Raw genomic sequence first — 25,177 nt, forward strand, 5'->3', positions numbered from 1 at the left:
TGGAAAGGTCACAGCACGTTTCCACCCAAAGCTCAATGAGTGCAAACAAGAAAAGGGTCTGGGGTTGGGTTTTATCTTTTTGTCCCAGGCACTGCTGTGATATTTATAAGAGGCAGAAGACTAAAGAACTAGAAGTCAATAAACTGTTATTCAAGATGCCCATAAAGCAATCTTTTCCACTGCAGGGCTGAGATAAGGCTCCTGGCATAAAGAGATCTCAACCCTGCTGCTGAGACAACATAAACAAGACAACTATCTACAACTCAAATTTGGCTTTCAGTGACTCTCTTGTCAGTTTCTCTAAAGAACTTTTATATTTGCTGACTGTTGTCAAGTCAAAGTAGAAGATTAATGATGGAACTACTTGCAGTCTCCACACAGGACAACCATTACTACTTTTGTTTCAGATTGTTTACAGTCTTGACAATTTACTAAAAAGGCTAAATCCTTTATCTTTAGCAGCTACTATTCTTCCAAACACCTGCCCAGGAAAAATAGTTTCAACTCACCTATACCTAATTTTCACTAACAAACTTTCCTCTGGTGCTCAATAATTCAACCATTTCATTTACATTCTGCCCAATTCCTCCTTTGTTTAAGATTAGCAGTGATGTGCTCCTGTTAAATATGAAGATTTATGCCAGACATTCCTGCAATTCTTTGCACAAAGTTCATGCTCAAAAGAAGAAAGGGAAACTATTCCAGGTTATCCCCAAAATCAAGATGAAACTGCTGTCACTTGAGCTGAATAACTGGCCTAGCACTCTCCCTCATCCAGCTCTCCTAAGTGACCCTGTCCTGAATCAGCTTGAGAGTTTTTAATCAGACACATTACATTCAGAACTGATATTTATGAGTTACAGAAATAAACACCTACTACAAGTTTTTATCCATCTGAAGTTTGCATTTTGATTATATTACCCTGATGCATCCTAAATATCAAGATAAGAGACTCATCTTTCATCTCTACAAAGCCAGTCAAGGTTACCTGGATGGGTGTCAGGAGGTCTTTAGAAAGGAAAACACATTTCTCTTCACCCAGGTAGCGCACTGAAACCAGTGATCCCATTCCAGCTTTGTCCACTAAGGATTTGTAGGTCTAAAAAAGGTGATAAATATGTTTTCAGAAACAGAGCAAGAAGATCTCATAAAATCATCATTTGCATTTAAAAAAATCACTTTAATTTTGCTTCTATTTCTCTGTTAAGTTACCACACCAACATGCAACTCTTGAAAACAAAGCTAGTTTTCAAGAAAACTTCTAATACACACCTAATGAAAGTTACTGGACTCCACTTGAAATTAATTTCCTATATCAGCATGAATTAGGAATTCAGTGCAGGTGGCTATCATTAGCAATTAATCATTCATGTCCACATGAATAATTTATTCATGTAATAATTCTAATTGCAGGTATATTACTAATAAACCTCTTTATGGTAGACTGGGGAAATAGCTAGCAAATCAATGAATGTCTGCAGCACAGGTTACATTGAAGTTCTCAAATCTTGTGCAACCCTGATAACACACTGAAACCTTTACCTAGGAACATGTGATTATTTGGGCAGCCTCACACTTGTAACACTGCAGTGCAATTTTGAAGTTGTGTTCAGGTATACCAAAGGCTTTAAGAACAGACAAGAAACAAAAATTTCCTTTAAAAGCTTCTGAACACTTCCTAATGTGCTCAAAATTAAATTTTGTCCAGTGATAGTACCAGATGTGAGAGGACAAGCACCAGGAGCCTGGAACTGAAGTGGCAAGTGTAACTCCTCCCTAGCTGAAAGGTGTAATTGTGCCCGATTTAAAATAAAGCAATCATTCTGATAGAAGGCCTTTTCTGGATCAGTCCTCCAAAAACCCAAACTGATACTCTTCCTTGTCTTCACCTCAGGACAGCACAGCCAGAGGGACAAGATCCTTAAGATCCTTACACAAGGGACAAGAGTCTCTACAGGAGTAACTGGGCATTACAGGAGTTCTACAAAGCTACTCCATTTGTCAGAAACACACTCTCCCATACACTTGAGCCAGTAAGTTGTGATCAAGTTTCAAATAAATGAATTCACACACCTCTTTTGTGACCTCTGCTTTCCTACCCTGTGTGATGATAAAGGGAGAAAAAGTTGTTTTGCCAAGGCAAGATCCAGGACATCTTCCTTTGCTAAATGAGCTTTGACACATGCATCCTGCATGAACTGGGACATTAAACACCTCAGGAGGAAAACCTTATACCAAAACTGAAGACAAGTATCCAGTAAGAACTATTCAGATATTTGGAAATGGACAACAGCTAAGTATTAAAGTTGAAATATTAAAGTTTTCAGAGCAAGCTGTCAGCAAAATCTACCAAAGAAACTGCTGATATTAATGCACAGTCCAGGAAATAAAATAAAGGATTTATATTTCCATTTCCTCTCCCATTCTATGGATCCTACTTTCAGTAAGTATCTGCTTAGATTAGCTTTGCTTAAGAAAGAAAGACCAGCTAAAACACAGCAATATTAATTACAATGCACACTTCATACCTAGCAAAGTTAATAGTATGAAACACAGACTACAGCCTCAGCATAATTCATGTTCAGCAAGTTTACATGTTTGCATTTTCACTTATCTCACAACTTTTTTGAGCAGCAATATCCAAAGTAGTCAAGTACAATTATACTGGCTGAATACATTAAGAAATGTTCCCTGTTCACCTCCCCTAGCTAATTTGCCTATTCAGCCATGCATGGCAGGTACAGAAAGCTTAGTTCTCTCTCTTAGTTCTCTCCTTGTACAGTATAACTCAGCTTTTTGTATGCAAAAAATCTAAGTCTCACAAATCACTCATAGCAGGCAGGCATCACAAAAAAGTAATCTGAATTATTTTTGTCTCAGGATCGAGAATCACCACAGCATTAACTTGAGCCAGAGTCAAAAATTTAAAATAAAAACACAGGCTACCCCTAGAAACCTATCTTTTAAACTTTTTTTCTCTATTTTAAGAGGGATTTCAGGGAAGAAGAAACAAAACACAAGACTAGAGGGAGAATGAATTAATAATGTAGAGAGCAGTGGTTTGACAGAGAAGCAAAGTCATAAAAACACATCCCTGTGACCACCAACTTCAAATGCTGCTGAGCTCTGTCAGCTTGAGCTGCACAAAGAGATTTTCTCCCTTCCCAAGACACCCAGGAGTGAGGCTGCACTGGAGAAATTCACACTGGTGACAACGCTGTCCCAGAGGTGGAACTGGGGAACCAAATGACTCAAGCCAAGAGTGTACTTGCCATTGCAGGCCACTGGACAGGAGGCATGGACTGGGTTTTTCTTTCAGCCAGCACCAGCTTTTGCTCCACCAGGAATGCTATCATCATCCGGCTGTAGACTTCTATCCATCTTCGCTTTTCCCACGACTCGTCATCAAATTCTACACAAATCTACAGAAAGGAAGCAAAGTGAGTGACTACCTATAAAATTCAAGCACATTCAACATAGAAAAGATAAAGCCATCAATTTACTCAAAAATAAATCATTAAATTATAATTCCAGCATGATAATTGCCTGTCACATAATCAAGCAATCACTAAAGTATCCAAGATTGAGCCAGTATTTTATAAGTGATAGTCAATGTTAATTGGTTTATCATCATTACTCACATAAAATAACAGTATTTACATTTAACTTTACAACTTCCCATCTCAGAAAGTTTTATGCTGCTCAAAGATAGGTATGTTAACACTGTCACTGGTGTTTACAAGCAGGGAAAAATATACACATTCCTCCTAAAAAAGTCCACTAAAGCTAAAGTAGTGGCACAAGGACTTTCCACAAACTCTAGAACACTGGAATAAACAAGCTGTTTTTTTTTCCAGAAACATTTAAAAATGCCAATCCCAAAGAATAATTTCAGCCAATTTACTGAAAGCACAAATGCTAGTAGGATGTAAAAGTGATCAAATTATGTAATGTGAAGGTCACTTCCTGACTGCTTTTAACTGCTATTTATCCATGTAAATTTTAGAAACATCTATGCAGATTTTTCAAGAGGAAACCAATTGCACAGCAAAAATATGATGGCTTCACCAATGTCTTTGGGATAGCATTACCCTAATTTCAAAGGCAACATGGGAGATCAGCAAATTATTGAGAAAGACCACAATTACAACTTGGCCTGAATATAAGAATTGGAACATCTTGGTAGAGGAATCTACTTTTGACAAAATCATTCCCTCTTCCCAAAGAACACAGCAATCCAGCTTAACTGCTACATTTAACAAACAGCAGAGAAATCTCAATTGAGTGAAACTCGGAAACATTTCCTGGTGTTTTATCATCTCTCTCAGGGGAAAGGCAAGTGAAAACATGCACAAAACAGCATTAGCACAGCCAGGAGTCATCAAACTAATGGGTGCAGAAATGAACTTGGTAATTTTGAGGTGCACAGAAACAATTAAAGAGATAAGCAAATAACAACCAGAACCAGAATGGCTTGTTTTGTCTACTGCATCAACACTGCACACACAGGAAAACACAGTTGAGAAAAATAATTTCAACAGCAGTTGACAGTTCTTCTACACAAAATAAAAGTTGAAAGAAACACTTCTACTCTTCTACAGGAGAAATATTTAATCCCCCCTCTCAGTCCTTTATTCTTTCGGGTCGGTCATGCTTGCACAGAACTCTGAGAGGAAAGAAGCTGGGATGTGTTTTGGTACAAAGTTCTCCACACCTCCATTGCTCACTCTGCAACTTCTTTAACACTTCATCTGAAGAACACATCAAGCCAATCGCTTCTGGCAGAACCATAACCAGCTACAAAGCCCACAACAGAGTCCCTGCTTCAGCACCTGCTTCTTTTCCTTTGCGGACGAAGTCCCTAAGAGTTTTCTGCACCAAGAACCTCCTCCCCACTCCCAGCACAGCACAGGGCACAGCCCCGCGCCCAAAAATGGACAAAGCTCCACCCCTGCCGCAGAGCCGCAACAAGTTGATAACAAAGTTTACGCTTTCAAGAAAGAAACATCCAAAGTTTTGTTTTATTCGACAAGTCAGTTAATCAGAGGTCACTAAGTTCTCATTAGCAAAAAAGAGGAAAGGAGACAGTTATAAAGGAAAGATGGTGCTGTTCTTGCTGTCACAGGACAGCCATCGAATTATTCTGTAGAAACAAGCACAAGATGCCGCTGCTACAATGGAGTTTTGTCCTTGGGGAGCAAGCACTCAGTCTATACTCTAGTAAGTGTCCAGACATGGCTGAATACTTCTAATGACTACAGCTGCCAAATAAAGCCCCTTAACAACCTTCACAGCCAAACCGTAAACTCAGCTTGACTCCCACACAAACTACACAGCTAACCAATTACACCACTCTTGCAATAACTATGTGTTCAAAAACCCACTCGGTAATCATTAATAAGAAGAGGCCACCATGCAAGAAGAGTCCGAGAGACCTCCAGCACCAGGCATGAATTTGGTGAGACTTTAAAACCTAAGTAGTTGTTAACGACCAGCTGCTCCAAAGAGCAGGAAAGAAAAGTCACCAATCCCAACAGCATTGGGAGAGTTTCGGTTTCAACTCTGGGGGCAAATAAACTGGCTGGGAAGACCTTAAATTACCTTTAGGAAATAAACCATAGGAACAGTGGCTGCGGTAAAAACCTGTTTTTCAAAATGCCGGCGGAAGAAAGTACATTTATAATTAGTTAACAGGTAATTTGCGGGATCAGTACAAGCACATCGGGGACTCGGGCAGGGGCGCACGTTTCCAAACGCGTCTGCTCTGCCCCCGAGAGCAGCATGGGCACACACGTGTACACACAGCCACACCAACTTCCCCGGCCACACTTCTCCATTTAGCAGGTCTCTCTGGGAGTTCCCGGTTACCTTCAGGTCTTGTTTGGATATGTCCGTGTGTGACACAGCCCGGATCCTGCCCGACTTCCAGGGCCATTCCGAGATGAGGCTGGCGTCCCACGTCCTGTCCTCCTCTTCCGACAGGCAGAGGAACCTCTTCCCTACGAGCAGCGACCAGCTCCCCTCGAGCCTCAGCACCATTTTAACTCATCGGGAGGCCTTCGGCGAGGAAAGCGACGGAAGGACGAGAGAAACACACAGGGCAGGGCAGTGAGCGCTTCCTCCTTCCTCTCCCGGCCGCCGCCCCCGCTTCTCCAAGCGGCTCCAGCCGGGCTCCCGCACACCCACAGGTCGCCCCCCGCCCACAGTCCTGTTAACCACTACTCGGCGGGGGTGGGTGGAAGGAAACACCAGGAAGGTAATTCCAGAATGGCTGCAGAGCAGCTCCTGGCTATTCTCACCCCCGCCGCCTCTTTGTTTCCTCCTCCGAGGAGTCAGAGCGCCGGGCGGCAGCCGAAGGGAGGGAGAAGGCGACCAGGCCAAGCTCCTTCCGCCTCACCAACACCCCGGCCTGCCCACCCGGGCAGACGTCCAGCCCTGCCTCTGCCCTCACCTGCTCCCCCCCGGCCCGCTGCCGGCGCACCCTGCAGTCACACCGGGCACGGGTCCCGCTCCCCTCCACCCCCCGGCACCGACCGCCACCGCGGCCAAGCGACACTGTCGGAGCCGCGCCGCGCACACGCCCCCTCAGCCGTGCGCGCGCCCCCGTCCCGCGACCCTATTGGCTGCGCCGCGCCAGCGGGGCGGGGCCGGCGGCGAGTCTCCCGCCGCGATTGGCCCGGAGGGGCGGGGCCCGCGCGCCTGGCCACACCCCTGAAACCGTTGCTCAGCAGATGGCGGATAAAAAAATAAAAACGATATATCCTTCCGCTTGAGCTTCGAGGAAAGGAGTCCCTCGGGCCAGCCCGCGGAGTGCCCGCGGCAGAGCCCCAAGGGAGGCAAAGCGCGCTCGGGGCCGCGGCGCCTCTCTAGCTCCCTGTTTCCGCCTCGGGAGCGCCGGGCCTCCAGCTATTGGAACTGCCTTTGGAAGCGGCGGAGGGATCGAAGCGGGGCCAGAGGACGTGATGCGGCCGCTTATACGTGCGGCTGGCGGCGTACTCAGATATAGCACAGGAGGCGGCGGCACCTGCCGGGCGGCTCTGCGCATGCGCGCGGGGCGGGCCCGGCACCTGCGGGTGCCCCCGGGGCCGCCATCTTGTCCTGCTGGGGGAGCGGGGCCGGGCGGGGCAGGGGATGGGGTGCGGGGTGAAATAAATAAAATAACAGCGCGGCCTGGTTCCTGGGCAGGGTGGCAGGCTGTGGGGGCGCTCCAGCCGTGCTCGATGGAGGTTGTGTACTTCCATCTAAAAGCAAATGGCTTCCAACAGCTCACACCTTTAACATGAGACCTGTATGTGCTTACAAGTAACAAGGCAAGGTAGCAGAATCATAGTTGGTTTGGGTTGGAAGGGTTCTAGTGCCTTGTTGCCCTCACAGGGAATAATTTTTTCCATGGAGGCGTTCCAGTTGTGCTCGATGGAGGTTGTGTAGTTACATCTAAAAGCAAATGGCTTCCAACAGCTCATGCCTTTAACATGAGACCTGTGTGTTCTTAAAAGTAACAAGGCAAGATGACAGAATCATAATTGGTTTAGGTTGGAAGGGTTTTCTAGTGCCTTGCCCTCACAGGGAAGAAATTTTTCCTTATATCTGTGAAAAACACATCTTTTAATGATTGGCTTTTCACAAATATTACAATGAATATTATATGTGTAATGTTAGAAAGTTATGCTATATTAATTTTCTTAAGTAGTGTGTTAAATATAGTTTTAGGCACCAACATAATGTTAAAATAGAGACTATGTATGTGAGGGGAGTTTTTTTTTTAAGAATGAGATACTCGCTTTGAAGAACACCTAAATCTTCCAAAGAAAAGGAATTTATGGTTTTCTTATCAGAAGGCCTAATTTCTTTAGGCCTTGCTCAGATTTGAAGACGCCTCGGGGATTAAAGGAAGCAGTTGATATACAACAGACAGAATTGTTGTTTTAAATAGAATGTATGCATAACCATGAAGGATATATGAATACACAACAGGCTATTGTTTTTAAGATTATTCCTTTGTTCACAAGGTATTTTTGTGACTAAGTGTCCAAGAGCATCTGGACGTCCATAATTCTTTGCTTTTTATTGTCTTGTAATTGTCCTAACTCTAAGCTTTATTACTCTAATTGTATTACTATTTTTATAACCATTTTATTATTATTAAACTTTTAAAATTTTAAAAACCAAGTGATTGGCATTTTTCACAAATCTAATCTAGACCTATTGTCTTTCAGTGCAAAGCCATTCCCAATGGAGTTAAACAGAGAATATGGCACGATCTGGGTGATGGTGCTCAGCAGTGACCCAAAAAGACACACGTGCTCCTCTACTGTAAGACTTCCCACTAGAGCATGGGGAAGGAAAAGACCACAAGTGCAGAAAGTACCCAAGGCAAAGAAGCTGTTGACTCATCCAGTTTGCTAAAATCTCACGGTGCTCAGCTTGTGCTTTCTCCAGGGTTCTTTCCATCACTAGAGGTGTGTGAGCTTCAAAAACCCCCATCACACAGCACTGTGACATTCCTGCCATCTTGCAGTCTCATCCTCCATTTTCTCCAACATTTTAAATGTATTTTTAAAGCCCTCCCCACCAATTTGCTTTCACTGATCATTTGCTTACTACATTTAAACAAACACATTCATATATTAAATGACACAAAAAATTCCTCATGTGCTATGATGAGGAAATTGCTATCTATTCCACGGAAATCAAACAGTCAAATTTTTTTTACAACTGTAGTCAATCTCCAATGATTTCTATCAATGAGATGAACTTAGTAATTGCTACAATTTTCAGCAGGGAGAAACAAAAGAAATAAGAGTGAATAATAAAAAAATGATAGATCGGCAACTATGTGCACTCTGAAGAGCCACTCGTTAGCTGGCACTGAAATAAAAAAACAGGTATGTTTGCTTCTCAGATTTGAATATTTACTATATAGACCAGACCTGCAAGGTGGAATTTATGATAAGATGTCGTATAAAGTAAGCTAAATGTGAAATTACCAAATTATTTGTTTCAGCAGACTTTAGGCTCGTGTAGCAGCGGCTGTACAACTGACACATAACACCATGTAGGTGTTGCATAATCTCATTATTTAAAGCCCTTAGATTTTTCTGCAGAGAGAACACTTTGCCTCAAAGAGTAGATGATTAATACATGCAGGAAGAGAGATGTCAGCCTATAATGAAGCAATATTAGTCAATGTAATAGATCAAGCAGTTGGTAGCACTCCAGTTGCCTAATAGTATTTTTTTTCACATTAACATCAGAATAAAGGAAGGTTTTAAGGGCAGATTTGAACAGCAACAACGTGAGTTTAGTGAATGAGCAGCTCCCACATGCAAAGAGTGGCATGGAGGCTGGTCAAAGGTATTTTAAAATGTAATGTTTTGGGTGGGTCCTGGCCTAGAAGGCTGAGAGTACAGGGTGATATAGTCCATGAATGCCCTTGAAAATGAAATTATATAGGAAAGGAGGCTAAAAGGTGATGTGATCAAAAAGCATTTTATGCGAATGTACATAAAATAAAATGAATTGGCAGAGACCAGAAGAGAAGATGGGGAAGCAGAGCACAAGTTGACAGAAGCCTGGACAAAACTCAGTCATCCAGGTTATAAACAATTTTTCAAAGTCCTGAAAGAGTAGAGGTATTCAAATGTCGCACTGCAATACAAAATAACTCACGCACTCACTTTAGATGTGAAAGAAGAAAAAGAGTAAAAGGAAGGAACTTTATTTTTGATTTTGTAATATATAGAATTCTAAAAGTGGTAGTGGACTGGAGGATGAAATTGCCACCTCTCCAACTACACTGGTTAAACTAACAGTCTATCAATTATCTCCTACCACAAAGAAGAATATAAAACAATCATTATTTACATGAACAGCATGTGAGCACTCTAGTATAAACATGTAAACATCAGAAGGTATAGAAAACTTTTAAAAGAACTTTAAAACTTTTAAAAGAACAGGGTGACATTCAAATTCTAGGGGCTAAGTAGAAGCCACACAACTGAAGAATTTTTGCTTTTGAAACAGAGAAAGTAATTAGCTTCTTCCTTCCATTCCCTAGGATTCTTCGTTTCTTGTAATTAAATAAGGACCAAATCTCTTTCTTAAATTATATTGCTTCTTTAAACATTATAAGTTAAAGGTAAACCAGTAAAGTCTTGGGTCAAAAAGTGAAATACATAAAATTTAAAATGATTACTCTAGACATCTCTAAATTTGCCGCATCACTTAAGGACTTGCTTCTCAGTATGACCACCATACAATACAGGAAAAAAGTACTGTTGTTTTTGTTACCTGTTTTTTTATCACCACTCACAATAGTCTCCACAAAACTAATGTCTGTTAGAAATAATTTGTGTGTATTTACCCACCTTCAGTGTGTCAAGAGAAACATCAAAATGTTCATAAATAAGTTTCAGGCTAACCCTATGATAATGGCACAGGTGCAGTTGTCTCACTCTGCATTATTTACCTCTGGAAAAGTCAATGTCTGTTGAAGTACCTGCAAAACAAAGCAGTGTAGTAAAGAAGCAGAACTGATTGAACCTCAAAACAGCAGGTTTCAGCCTGTTCTGCCTGCATGAAGTCTTGAGCATAATTTTTTCCAGCTGGCCCTACCTACTGGGTTGGACTGGTAATTGGTAAGCCTTTAGCTCCTATGTGAGAAAGGAGTAATCTCTGCAAACAGGTGCTCTTTAAACAGTAACTTCAGAACACAGTTCAATAAATTCTTCCTTTCAGCCACCATTAAGTAACAGAAAATTTATCTTGTGTGAGGTATCACTAGGAAAAAGAGCAGAAGAGGCTTTGAGGTTTGAATTTAATTATATGAATTTAACAGTTTAGTTTAAATTGGAATTTAGCAATAAAACTCAATAGCCAATTTTATGCCTAAACAATTGCACATTCAGGCATTTTCTCCTACCTCTCTGCATATAAAATCTGGATGTGCTATTCAAATATTTGTGTTTGAAAATTGGCCTCCCACTACCTAGAAGTATTTGATGTCACAGACACTTTACAAGAAAGGGATGTTTCAGTCAGAGGAGGGGCTTTAGATAAATGTCTAGGTAACTGTCCTGGCACTGTTTTCTCCAAAGATGTTTTCCATACAAGGGAGCAGTTGTTTTTCAGAGCTCTCCTGCATTTCCAGGTTAAACCTACCAGTGTGTGTGCAGCTACAGCAAGCAACAACCAGTGCAGGATGTTATGGAACTGGTTTTTAAAATCTCTAATGTGGTGACATTTAAGGGTCTCCACTTTCAATCAAAGGGCCTCTGAATAGGGGGCTGTACAAGCACAGAAGAGGAACATCGAGTCCTTTATATTCTAGTGATTAATGATGGAGGTGTAAGGATGTATAATTACAGTTGGAAGTCCTTATGGCCAGGCTATGAAACCACCAGCTGTGCTGACAGCATGGTGCCAATAGCACCAGGGCTGTGGACTTGATCTCTGTATGGGATATTCACTTAAGAGCTGCACCTGGTGATCCTTATGTGTCCCTTCCAACCCAGAATATTTTGTGAACTGGAAGCAGAGCTTTGGGAGATAGCCCATTTCTCATTTCTCCAGTATGTCTTGAGATGTGGTGCTAAAGAATGAGCAAAAACTACCAGAGACTTTCTTAATAGCACCAAACTGAAGTAGTTAAATGACTCCTAAAGTAAATAATATAGATCAGTCACTACTCATACCAACCTAGCTCTAGTTATAGCAGGAAAAGAGAAAAGCTCTTTACTCAGGTACAGCCTCGTTACCTCAGCACACCTCACCTGGATCAGCTTTGCAAGAGAGGCAGGACTGGTTCCAGGTCCTTTTTTCAATGATTATCTTTTTACCATAAGTTAAAATAAAATAATTCATGTCATACATTAGTTAATATTTTCTCACTGTCTAAAGCTGAAGGAAGCACATATTTTGATACAAAGTACATTTTAATTGTATGCAATTAAGTTTACTTGCTGAAGGAAAAACTAAGAGAAATGCTGACCTACTCTTTTCCACTCCCATACATATTCTGTGGGAACTGTCTTTTGCTAGTGATGAGTTAGTAGGACTTCATTTTTTTATACCAACTGCAGAAACAGGAAATCTTGAGAGGACTCTTAGGATGATAAATCAGGATCAATTATTAAATTTTAATTGACTATTAATTTAACATTTAATTATTTAATTGTGTGTTCAGTATTATCTGGGGATTGGAATTAGATATTACATTTTGCAGATTAATTCTAAAGTTAAATTAGTATTTATAGATAGAGTGATGCAATAACCTTCACAAAATAACCATGAACAAGCATTATACATAAGTGTGCTGAGTAATTCTCTGCTGGTTTTGTTTTTCCTTGGCTGCTTCAGAGGAAGAAGTCCTTTTGTGGAAGAAAAAAGCTGTTTCCCTTCAGGTAATAATACATTATCAGTTAATAATTCAAAGGGTTTGGGGTATCATACTTTAATAAAAGAATGCAAATCAATATTATCTTGATGGATATATTTGAACCACATGGTAGGAACCACCACCACATCAGGAAATGTCTTGGTGATGTACAAAGGGAGATATTGAAAGGTGGGTAAAGAGATATAGTGAACTTTAAGCAATATTGTTTAATGATCTGAGGAGAGTTGTTCTTTGTTAATTAGCCCAATCTCCAGAAGCCTCACACCAAAACTGCAAACAGAACATGTTACTCATATTTTGTTACTTAATAATATCCAGGCTCTTCCGTCATTGAAACAACATAATCTGGCTTTGGCAAAGTTAGATTTCACACCATTTCCTGCCAGTGCCAGAGACATACTTTTAGCTTATTTCAAGTCCTTCCTGCTCTTTATTTTAAAGAGATCTCTTTTGTGATAGTGTGTCTTCCCTTGGGAGAAAACTTACTCCTTTCTCTTGTAGATCTAACAGATTTCAGCAGCTTGGGCTGCTGAGCAGGTGTCAGGTATCCTAGATTGGGGATAGAAATTGTTATAATTTTAAACTAAAACTAAACTACCCTCCTACATACTTTTCTAAGAACATTTGGACTAAATTCACAGTGCTGCTTTTGATTATTCAAATCCCCATCTTGGAAGTTCTCTTTCAGCCTCTGTAGTTTAATGCAGTTTTTGACAAAATAGTGAACATTAGAGAAGTAGTGATCCTTAGGTTATAAGTATGTGCAATTTGGACAAGAACTTTGTTCTTGGATATGTATTCACTTAAAAAGAGACTCGGCCTTTTGACTGGGGGAGGACACACTGGAGAGTGATCTCAGTGAGTGGTTGCACATGCATTAATCTTATTGATGGACTACAGATCCTTCCACCCCCTGTAGAGAACACCATATCTCGTGGCTCTAGTTTTTCTGTCCTGTCACTCACCTTGTCCTTCAACTGCAGCAATAAATGTATTGTGTGGTTTACCTGCTATTGCAGTAACTGATTCCAGTGGAAAAATGCAATAACTTTTCACATCAAGGGTCAACAGAGAAATAAATCGCTGATTTTTTTTAATTTTGTATATTGTGCTGATATAAGTTAACAGAGCTAAAGTAATATATCACTGAAGCAAAAAAAATTAATAAATTGAAATATTAAGAAATATTAAGATACCAGATATTGGTGAATATAGAACTGAGAATATTTAGAAGTTGTATATTGCTAAATGTGACTCAGTTGGTACAGCACAGAACTGGGAGCCAGATCTGGAATCTAACACTATGTGTGTCATAAGGCAGATCATTTAATTCACCTCATTTCTCTGTAAATGGGGATAACAATAATCATTCTTATGAATTGTTTTGTGTTGTTCGCCTGAAAGATGATGAGTTTTATAGCTACTAATTAAACATCATTTCAATCTTCAAATTTACTTTCCCTGGTAAACTTTAATAAGTGTTTATGCTCCCTTAATGCCAGGGAGGAAAAAAAGCATGATTGTGAAGCAGCTGCTAAGAATTTCTCCCAGAAGATATTAAATTTCAATTGAGTCATCACTGAGTTTTAGTTAAAGGGGTAATGCAAGAAATAATATGTGAGAGTTGAAATTTTGATCTAAATATATTCAAAGCAAAATCAGCTGACACTCCAGTTCCATCAAACTGGTATCCATCCCCCAGTACCCTCTGCCCAGACATTGGACATAGGCATTGTAATTTCTCTTTAGCTTAGAGCACATGTAACAGTATTGCTTTAAAATAGTTACAGCTGTAGGTTACAGATTGTTTCTGTTGTTCTCTCTGTGTCAGCTCTCCTGCCACATGCAGAGATCTCTGCAACTCCACCCAGCCCAGGAGAAGGGGGCACTGGGCAGTTCTGGGGCCGGCTGGGCATTGGCACTGGTAATTATCTCACTCACTGTATTTGTCATTGTAAACAACTTTGTGATTTTCTACTCCTCTCTGTAAAGCTCTCTAAGTCAACTACACGTCAGTGAAACTTTAGAGTGTCTTTTCCCTGGTCTCTCTTCACAGCTGTCAGAGATTAATGGCTGCTCTCCAAACCTTGGGCTTTGATGGTAGAGGTTTGTGTCTAAAATTAAAACAGTGGTTCTAAAGCAGATTCCTAACTCCAGTGAAACTAGGAACTTCATCCACTGATTTAAGAGATCATATGTCAGCCCTGTCTTCTTTTAAGAGGAAGATTGCAATCTGTCCTGTCTCTTGTCTATTCTGAAAAGCATAAGAAGGTAAATTTGAACTTTTCCTGCTTCCCAATATCTACTGCCCTAAACAGTATAATTGCAGGTTTTTTTTCAAAAATGGAAGTGACCTTTTTCAGTTTCCGATGCAGAGGAACTTCTGCTCTGGCATATATTTCTATTGCTGCTTTTTACTCTTATTTCCTATACACAGTTTATCATATAATAAAATTTACATCTACAATTTTCTAATGAGAATATAAGAAACACAGCCAAGTTACTCCAGGCTGTCTCTGCTGCTCAACAAACTTTGACACATAAACACTGAGGAGTAGCTTAAAACCTGTACATTTACAGGTTGGGGTAACTGGAGACCGATTTGTTTCAAAAGAATGTAGGGAAATATTTGATGTGATTGAAATAATTATCAAGGCTGAAAATGATTTTATAAATGTGGTATTGGAAAAAAAAAAATTAGCAGATCATTGGAGGACTGGATTTTATCAGACATATATCAGGTGTTAAGCTCCCTGACTCACTCCATGAGATGATTAGCATTGTGCCTCTGGTTGCAGCAGAGGTTGGATGTATCTCATTTTGTATCACAAGTAGGTCACAATCTGCCAGAATAGAAAATATGCATTTAATGAACTTCATCCACCAGCAGGCATCTCATTGTCTAAGCCTACTCTGCAGAGAGTGAAGAGAAGCATCTCCAGAAGGAGATTAATACTAAAATAGATGTCTAGAATAAGTGGGACAAATTATCCCTCAGAGATGTCTGATCTTCCTCATTTGCAATAGAGGTCTCTAATTACTGACTGATGTTCTACCCTTTCTGCTAGAGTAAATGCTGAACTAGATGCAAACATGAAGAGGGGTGATGTCTGTGCTACTCTGGTTTACACATTGTTGCCCAAATTAGGCAGGCATTGAGGTTCTGGGGTTTTTTTTCTTTGTCAGAAGCTACTGCAATGAATGCTGGTATGGGGCACTAATGAGTTAATGAAGAGTACAGTGTATGCTCAGCTCTCACAGGTTTCCTGTGGTACAAGTGACCTTATGATCATTAGAAGAATAATGTCTATAGACAGGAATCACAGGAATTGGTTGTGGGTTTAAAGGATCTTTTAAAGAGGGAGAAAAATGAAAGTTTTGTTCTTCAAGTTCATTATTTTATCAGAGTATTTTAAAAACATATAATGTTTTTACACAAAGAATGCAAAATCATGACCCCAAGCTACAAAAAAACACATACAAATTTACAGATGGTTCAGAATATTTGTATTTTACTATTCCATAGCAGTGTCTTAGACATGCTACAGTGCAAAGGAAAGTAGGCTTTTTTGCTCCCCAAATGTGTTTGTGTAAAGTCTTTCAAAGTCAGCAAAACGTAAGCAGTGAAAATGAAGCTTTAACTGACCATAGAAATGTTGCTTTTTAGGCGGCCTGTTAGCATGGGAGAACAGGATGTGCTGTGATTGTTAGGACTTTATGAGTAGGTTGTGCCAGCCTATGGCTCAAGGAATGCTGTGTTAAAGCACCTCTGGGAATAGTGCTGCTGGTTCACTGTGTGGAATCAGTGTTGTTACTTAACCTCTTTGCACTCACATATTCATCTCTGGGGTTAACAAATATTTACCCACCTTTGAAAGGTACTTTCAGTTCATCAGAAAAGTGCTGAATAAATACAGGGTAGTATTACCCTCATCAGCAGGTAATCCTGTTAATCTGACATACACTCTCTGTCCATGCTGAACATGTTCCATGCTACTTGATCATTGTAGTTAGATTAATGAAGGATAGTACAAGGATTAACTCTTAAGTAATGGCTGCAGCTGCCCACCATGTGTGTTTACTAGACCCCGAAGCCAAGGCTTGAAATCCTCTTGCCTATAGTGAATAGAAGGAATGCACTTGACTTTTGCAGAACCAATTTTCTACCCAAAAGAACAATGTCTTCACCTAGGAGGTTGTAACCAACCTGTTGCACAGTGCTCTGATAGCTGCTGTGCTGCTGGCACCAGGGGAGACAGCTTCAGTGCTAAGACAGTGTCAGATCTCTGCACACCACACCAGTTTTACAAAGTTGTTGTAAGGGTAAAACTGTCTCATTTTTCACTGCACTGTTACTGCTACAGGTGACAGATTCATGTCTAGACTACTTTATAAAATATTATTGGAGATGAAGTCCTCCCCAGTGTAATGCAGATTCAAAGATGGCCCTGCTTTGAGCTGAAATTTGGACACAATGACCTCCATGGGCTACTTATAACTCAGTTGTTGTATAAAGTCAGGTGTAGCCTCAGCAGCAAGGAGCTTGGCATGAGCTGAAAATCATCCCCAGGGCTCTTGAGGAGATTCCTGTGTAGCTGCCTCAGAGTAAGCTCTGTGTTTCTACAGCAACACCTTTATCAGCAGCACCCTGACTGGTGTCAGGGTAGTTCTGGGAGGACTGTGTGATGTGCTGGCACACTTCCCTTGGAAGGTGTAGAGATACACCTTCACTGCTGTTGGCAGTGCTGGTCACTGGCTCTATTTCATTAATTTCAGTGGCACTTGGAGAATCTCTGGGCTCTTAGAGATCTGGAAAGTATTTTCAACAGAGGGTGGCTGGGCCAGTGTCTGAGGGAGAAGAAAGCACAGAAAACACTGCATCACCTGCATGCATTGCAATTATGAGTCTCTTACTGGAGTATGGATGGAGAACACGTGTTTGGAAATGCTTCATTTAGCAGCTTGAAAAGTTGGAACTTGCAGTTTTCTGACTGCAGACTGATATGGAAAATGGGGATTGAGCACAAATGCTATTTTGAAATGATGATGAAAATGGTGATCTTTTAAAGCAGTTTTCTATCACCTTTTTTTCTCTTTGTTAGAGTACATTGTGATATTGAAGTCTAGACTGCTAGGTCCAAATTTCCATTTTCAGGTGTAGCCTTTTCAAATGTTGTGTTAAGCAGATGTACTGGATCACTATTTGTGGAGAAAAACTATTGCTCTCTCAGTCAGGCATGCATGGCTCAGAAATGTGTTAGAATACTTTAAGCAGCCATATGAAGTGTTGGGAGCTCTCTAAATGCATTGCCCACTACACCCACTTTGACCTCTGTGAGGTGTAAGCAGGTACCAAGCCAAAGAAGCATTATCTGGTCTCATTAATAGTGGCATTAAAGTTGAGATATTGTAATGCTTTAGAAGGGAGTAAAGTCTGTAGGAATGAGGGGGCTCTATAAAAAGCCTGTAGAAGGTATAGAAGGTAACTTGAAAACTCTTATCACAATGGATGAAGTTTTCCTTTGTCTAGTTTTTTTTTTTTTTTTTTTTTTTTAAGCCTCTAATTGTTTAGTTAGGATCCTGGGTTTTTTTTCTGTTTCCATTTTGGAACGTAGCCTTTTTTGTCCCTGGAAGACAATTAATTCTTATGCCTACTGCCACATAATGAGAGAGAGAGAAGCAGGATGATGCTGCAAGTTTTTCATGTATCCTGACTGCAGAGAAAAAATTTAGTTATATAACTTGTCCATAAAAAGAATCCTCTTTTCCCTATCATTCTTTTTACTTTTTCCAGAATGGAATAAAACTGAAAGCAGCTTAGTGTGGTGGAATTTCATGTTTATGAATATACAGTTTGTGAGAGTTAGTGTCTTTAATATGCTCTGTGCTCTGACACTCAGCATTTCTCTTTGTAACTGAGGACAAAACAGTTATAAGGCAGTGAGTGGTTTGCATGCCTTGAGAGGAGCAGAACAAGACACACATGGGGGATGCAGGTGGATTCTGGTGTATGGGAGGAAGAGAAAAATCCTGGCAGAAGTGTGAGAAAACCCCTGGAGAAATGAGTGCATTCACAGCGAGGTTGCTGCTCACCTGCAAGTACCTCTGAGCAGCTCCTATGGGAAGCATCTTTGCCAGCTGTGCCAGGGCAGCTCATTTTCATCTGCCTCCCTCGGGGCTCTATGCAGAATTGAAACCATATCCTGGTTTGTGCTGGGATTTAAACTGATCTGGAAGGTCAACAGCAGCCTTTTAGTAAAACTTATAATTAAGTAGGATTTATACAGTTATTAAAACATGTTTTCATGCTGCCATACTAGCCTAGTAATTGCTTGGGTGATTTCATCTATGTACAGGATTTCATCTATGCACAGGCTAAACAGAATAGTGCCTGTGATACCAAAGTAGTTGGTTGAAGGTAATTCAGCAAGGGATGGTGAAGAAGCCCACTTGTTTTCCTCTCTTATTGCCTTCAGTTCTTTTATTACATCAGTCTGTGAAGACAGTTTCTAGAAACTGCTAAGACCAGTCTGCAGCATTCTCCTGACATAGTTAGGGCTATGGATAGCCTCCTGCACATTCCTTCTCTGTTTCTTTGAAGGAAACCTCTGTTCTGGTCATCAGAGGGGCCCCTTTTGTTATTTACAGCTTCTTGTTATCATTTGCATTCCTGTTTGCATGGTGTGGCGCCTGAGTGAAACCTCAAGGCCGTGCACTGACCCTATTTCTCTCAATATCTCTCTTGAGTAAACGTCATATTCACACTAACACTTAATTGCCTGCCTCCTTTCTCTCTGTGTCTCCTTTAAGGTCAAGAACATGGTCAAGTCATCCTTCAGCACATTCACTATTGTTATTGTTGTTAAACACTGTGCAGTAATAAAATTCAGAACAATCCATCCTTCCAAAGCAAGAATGTAAGGACTGACCCACTGGATCAAACCAAAGCCATGTACATCTCAGTATCTCCTTCCTGGAGGTAGCTGATAATAAGGGCCTAGAGACACAAATTTGAAGAGAAATTTGAGCAAATCTGAAGAGAAACTTTCCCTAGTCTTGACTCAGTGTGCATCATCCATAGAAGCTTGCCATGACTATTACATGTCCTGTTTTAAAGCTAAGATAGACTTGATCTTCACACTGGTTTCAAGTTTTGACAGTATGCCTTATTACTCAAAGTCACTATTGAAAGATTTTTGGGTTGGTTTGTGTTGTTGGTGTTTGGGGTGGGTTTTTTGCTTATATGTGTGTGGGGAGGGGGGGTTATTGAACTGCTTCCATTCTTTTTACATTTCAGTTGTACACTGTCCACAGCAGGGTGTTTAGGAGGTAAACAGTGACAGGTAGCAGCTAACAAGGAGCAAGGGATCTAACCCGAGTGTCAGAAATACTGTAATAACTATGGTAATTTATTAATGCCTTTATTGACTTTTAAGATTGAAAAAGTAATTCCCAGTCTAAAATACCCTTTCATCAATTTATAAAATGCTGTAAATCAAGCAGTTCTTTGTTCCTTATGTGTCCCTTTTATCTCAGGATATTCTATGATTCTAGGATTCTGTATAATGGAAAACATGCTGAACTAGGATAATTTTTCATGGAGCTGGAGGGTCTGCAGATACCTCAGAACCACTAATGAGTTAATATAAAACACATGGGTTTATTCCAAGGCAAAGGAAGCATCTTGTAGCATGTAAGTTACATGTAGCAGGACACAGTTACAGAAGAGGATATGGAAAGCAAAGAACAGACTTCTCAGACTTTTGATGCACAACCTGAGGTATTCAGAGCTTAATATCTGAGATACTGAGTATCAGTGGCTAAGCTCTGGGCTGCAGAGTTTTGTATTTGGATAACTGGGGCTAAGCCCTCCCATTTTGTTTACCTAAAGCCAAATGATACATTCAGACATGCTTCTCTCCATGTTTTCCCCAAGCTCTGGTAGTGAGTCACTGAAATCAAGAGTGTTTCTCAGAAATTGCAGTTCCCAGTGCAAATGCCAGACCACAGCACTTTTGAGACAAAATAAGCATTTCTTAATCTCTCTTTGCTAATGACCATAGCTCTGAAGCAGTTAATTCAATAATAAAGATGAAAATAGCAGCCAGGAAATGTTGAATGTCTCCCCATGCTGTAACAATTCTCCCGCGTGGGTAGGATTAACCTTTTCCTGTCTACTCCATATTTGTTAGTAAAGCTGTCATTTCAGAAATGGGTTTTTTTCATTACTGTGTTCAGGAGATGCATTCTTCTTGGATTTTCACTCTAATTGTCCATGTTACACACATTAAGTTTTCATTTATTTGTTTCTTTTGTTTTGCTTCCCAAATAGAAGTCAAGAGATAAATGCAAGGAATCATCTATTCTATTCCAGTGGGTGGAACACCAAACATTTCTTTCAAGAGTCTGAATATATTTATCTATATATGTGAGTGTGTGTGTCTTCCTTAATTTTCTTTCAAGAGGCTGAATATATTTATCTGTTTGTGTGTGTGTGCATTCCTTGATGGGATACAGACAATTTATTCCTGATCAAACTTTCTTCTCCTGATCCTTTTTAGGTGCTGTAACAACACTGCATGATATATGTGTGCACTATGGTTATGTGTATTTTGTTTATTTTATATTAATTTTTGGTTTTGCCACATGAACTTCAGCACCCAACTATCACAGGTTTTCTGTCTGATACTTTTCTCTATTCCTGGGTACATTTCTTGGCTGGGTTGTCTGCACTTCAGCTGTTCTTAAATGCCTCAGTGTAGGTTTGATTCATTGGAGGACATAAGAGTTGCCTGCACTTGCTGCTTCCTGACCTTTTCTGGATTTGGTAACAGAGTGCTCTGTGCATGTATGTCAGTGACGCTTTTGTTCTAAGCAGCCCTGGCTTGGCAGTTGTTGTTCAGCTGTGAGGCAGAGATCCCCTTTCCCTGGAGCAGAGAGGAATGACTCTGATTATAGTAGAGCTGTTGAGGGGTCTGACTTTTTCTGTGGCTGTGAACTTCTCGGAAAAAGTAGTTGCTAGGAGAAGACTACATAGTATTTACAGCAAGGGTGGTGGCTCTGCCTTCAGTAACAGAGCTGATTTATTTTAGAATTTGAGAAACAGAAATCAGACCATCTAATGGTGCAATCTTTGTAGGGTTTTCCACTGCCAAATCTTCTAGTGCTTAAGCAGCTTCAAAATGTTCCAGGAGCATTGGATGGCATTTCTGCTGAGCTGGCTGTATAAATTAATTCATATCTGTTCCTACGCTTTAACTCTTCTTCTGTTTTTTTGGGAGTCTTCTTAAACAAGAAGACTCGGTTTGGTTTGGTTTTTTATAGACTGGATGAGGTAGTTTAACAGCAAAGTGAAGACTCTCTTGAAGCAAAGCCTCTTTCTAGGATGCTTGGGATGTCACATGCAGAGCTCATAGGTACAGAACTGTGTGACTTGTCCTAAGACACAGCCCATGAGGAGTAGGTAGGGGGCATTGTCACCCTTCCGCTGGTGACTCAGTGGAGCTGGATTTCTCTCCTTCACCCTCTGTTTACCAAACAGATGTTTCAGTAAAGCTCTCTGCATTCACAGTCAAGCTCCTTAGGTTTGCCATCACCAGACTACCTTGTTATCTGTGTACATTTGGGGCTTAAGATCAGTCCTCAGGTAGTGATTGTGCCAGCTGTGTACAAAGCAGCAGCACAAGAAGGGTCCATGTCCTGCTTACCCCTGCCAAAGATTGCTTCCAGCCAGAAAAAAAAATTCCTCTGACCTTTTTGAGGTTTGCTGCCCAGAAAAGAGCAGTGGAGTCAGCAGCAATGGCAACTGGCAGGAGTTGCAGTGAACATGGTGAGCTGGAAGAGGCTGGAAGGAGGCAAGAGTGAAAGAAGTTGATCAGTAATTAACTCATGTAAGCATGAGTTAACTATTAAGAGTAAACAAATATTAATCACAAGCCTAAGAAGCAGGATGCGCCTTAGTCTTGTCAAGATAAGCAGAATTCACCTTACCAAGATAAGAGAAACAAAACCTACTGTCAGCAGAAAATGCTGAGCCAGCCAGCAAAGGACTGCCCATGCTTCAGAAAGAAAGGTGAAAAGGGCAGAGGGAGGAAGACTGCCGGCCTTCATTGGAACTTGGAGCCTTCCTCAGTTCGACCACCAGAGTACACTGTGCTTGTGTGTCACATATGCTAATGCTGTTAATGATTTCTGAAAAGTAATTTGTATAACCACTCCTATCCCAAGGAATGTAATGAATATGCATGAATTTAACCATAAATTGTGCTGTGTGAAAGTGCTGGATGTACTTGCTGGGAGGAGCGATCCCCCAAATACCCACCTCACTGAGTTAGTCTCTGAGTTGACTCTTAGCTCAATGTTGGAGCAAATCAAGAGGACACGAGGCTGAGTTATGATTTGAGCACTAAAACATTTTGCTGCAGCTCTGGGTGTTGTCCTCTGTATTATCTGTCTTTATGATCCAGTATCTTCTCTTGTTGATCCAGGAAATATGCAGCAAGTACTAAGTGGCAAGTTTTATGTACTTTGATGATAACACAAATATTCTTGCAGAGAGATCTGTGCCTTGTACTTGATAATATCCCATCATTAACTGTAACAATGTTGTGGATTGTCTGCCAACATGCAGTCTAAAAGCTCTCACTAAATAATCCTGACATAGTAAAAATCTCGGATAACAGATTTCCAAGTACTTATTTGGCTACAATATACAAGCAAGACAGCCACAGGATGATTCACTGCTTTAAGAATTCGGGCTGGATGACCTAATGGCTTCTTTTGGAGAGAAGGCAGTTCTCACTTAGAGCAAGCATGCCTGGAGAAGACAGCTAATTTACACTCGCTTACTGCAGCTCACCTCCCAGCCCTGCCTTTGTGGTGTTGTACAGCGGTCAGCGCTGGCTGGAGCGCTGCTGCTGCTCTGGGCGCTTACAGTCCCTGAGGACAGAGATGCGCTGGCCCCATGCTGCCGCTGCGGCTCGCAATTGGGAATTGCCGGAATTGGGGCGCTGGGAGCAGAAGCGCTGCCGCAGCCCTACAGGGCCCAGCGCGGGGTGGAAGTTCCCTCTGCTGGAGGAACAAACCCACTGCGGCCAGCGGAGCGCGGCGGCCGTGAGCATCCTCCCCGAAACCTGATTTCTACAGATGCTGCACGTTAATAACTTTAATTACGTGTCTCTCTGTGCCTGCAGCTTTACCCGAAGGCAATGAGTTGTTGGTCTGATTGTCCCTCAACGTATTGGTTTTCTGGGGATCAGATCCAGAGAGCCAACATTAAAAAAAAAAAGGTGATCCTATTATAGAGGACTTTTGATCTAAGCAGAAGAAAGGTGAGGTGTAACGCCAGGCTGGATGGGGCTCTGAGCAATCTAGTCTTGTGGGAGGTGTTCTTTCCCATGGCAGGGAGTTGGAATGAGATGACTTTTAAGTTCTCTTTCAACCAAACCATTCTATGATAAGGGCTGGATACTGTGGACAGGGCCGTGAGGATGTCTGTGGTAGCCTGGGACTAGACAAGTCTGTGATCAGCTCCTAGAATTGCTGTTATAAATGAAAGCTCCAATTTATTAATTAAAGAAGATCTATTAAATGGTCAAAATATAAATTTAGAGAATAACAACGAAAAGCCACTATCAAAAAAGAGGTCAGTGCCGAGCCCAGGTATTGGTGCTGGGTGAGACACAGGTTTGACCACTGCAGCAGAGGGTCCTCTGTGCTTCACACCAACTGTCCTGTCTGACCGATTTTTATATGGTTTTTCTTGCCCGAGGCAGAGTCCCTTTTCTTCCTTTTTGGACTGCACGTATTCATGTGGAGTTCTTTTCTCTGTGGCAAGTTGAACAAAACATGTCCGGACGGTGATGACCACCCATGATCGCATTCCCGGAATTTAGTGTTAAACTGTATCTCCCTGATAGCTCTGGCTATCTCAGTCTCGGATATTTATCGTGTATTCATCATTCGGGTGTTCCTCGGACTACCTTGATGGATGATCCATCTCCGGGCTGGCCATGTTCATTTGCTTGTGAATGGAGTCCTCCCTCCTTTGTCCAGGTGGTTTCGACATTGTTACAATTCCTGTCACTGGCTTGTGCGTTTTAAAAACTTCTTATAAGAGTATATGTTAACAGTACATAACTATAAACCATACGACAATTTTATTTGCACGAATTATCATATACACATATAACAACTGCTGCCTCTGGTTTGAAGCGTTCAGTCTCTCCTTGCAAGAGTTCTTCCCAGGTTACTCACAATGCATGAGAGATTTTCAGCATCTTTAAGCTATGCTGTCTCAGAATGATGGGGCATTTTGCGGCAGATGCTCAGTCTTCAGAAAGAACAATGTGGCATGGACGTGAAGATCCTGCCAGGGACAGGGGTGGCTGGAGCCCTGGACCTAATGCCAGAAACAGGCCAACTGCTCCACAGACCAACCTCCAAGTAAAACTTGGGGCTGTTCTGGTGGCAAACTCTAGATTACTAAAAGACAAAAAACCTCATCGTGTATTGCCATGGGCATGAGTGCTTCCAGTAGAAGGGGAAAACCAAAGCAGGGGGGATAATTTCAGGCAATCTAACCAAATTTGGCACGCGTCAGTGAAAGAAAGGAAAATAATCCAAAGGAAACTTAAAGAGAACAACCTGGAGGTCAAGGCAACATATGTTGTTTTGTGTGTGGGCAGCTGTTCCTCATGGAAATTGGACTTGACAGCCGTGAGACTCGCTAATGAAAAGTGATGTCGAGGAGAGATTGCTGCTTGTCATCACTGATGATGA

General features: G+C 41.2%; 2 protein-coding genes across 17 annotated transcripts in view; one reads left to right on the top strand and one right to left on the bottom strand.

Annotated features, from left to right (window-relative positions):
- The window catches only part of KDM3A (lysine demethylase 3A), a 29,340-nt gene extending 22,336 nt beyond the window's left edge, over positions 1–7,004 (bottom strand). Inside the window, exons 1-4 of one of the 5 annotated variants that reach the window (XM_085577490.1) lie at positions 6,710–7,004; positions 5,869–6,057; positions 3,273–3,422; positions 989–1,099 (exon numbers count right to left, since the gene is read on the bottom strand). In XM_085577490.1, coding sequence (XP_085433616.1) covers positions 989–1,099; positions 3,273–3,422; positions 5,869–6,039 — 432 coding nt within the window. In that variant the 5' untranslated portion in view covers positions 6,040–6,057; positions 6,710–7,004. The other 4 variants (XM_021535731.3, XM_085577489.1, XM_085577488.1 and 1 more) reach the window with 4 other exon arrangements.
- Positions 7,005–8,819: 1,815 nt separating this feature from the next.
- Positions 8,820–25,177, top strand: part of REEP1 (receptor accessory protein 1) — an 82,503-nt gene continuing 66,145 nt past the window's right edge. For all 12 annotated transcript variants that reach the window (XM_085577501.1, XM_085577509.1, XM_085577502.1 and 9 more), the window contains exons 1-3: positions 8,820–8,885; positions 12,358–12,401; positions 14,229–14,321. In XM_085577501.1, coding sequence (XP_085433627.1) covers positions 8,835–8,885; positions 12,358–12,401; positions 14,229–14,321 — 188 coding nt within the window. In that variant the 5' untranslated portion in view covers positions 8,820–8,834. The remainder of the gene's footprint in view (positions 8,886–12,357; positions 12,402–14,228; positions 14,322–25,177) is intronic.

The sequence above is a fragment of the Lonchura striata genome, chromosome 4 (assembly GCF_050655825.1).
Source record: "Lonchura striata isolate lonStrDom1 chromosome 4, ASM5065582v1, whole genome shotgun sequence".
NCBI classification, from domain to species: domain Eukaryota; kingdom Metazoa; phylum Chordata; class Aves; order Passeriformes; family Estrildidae; genus Lonchura; species Lonchura striata.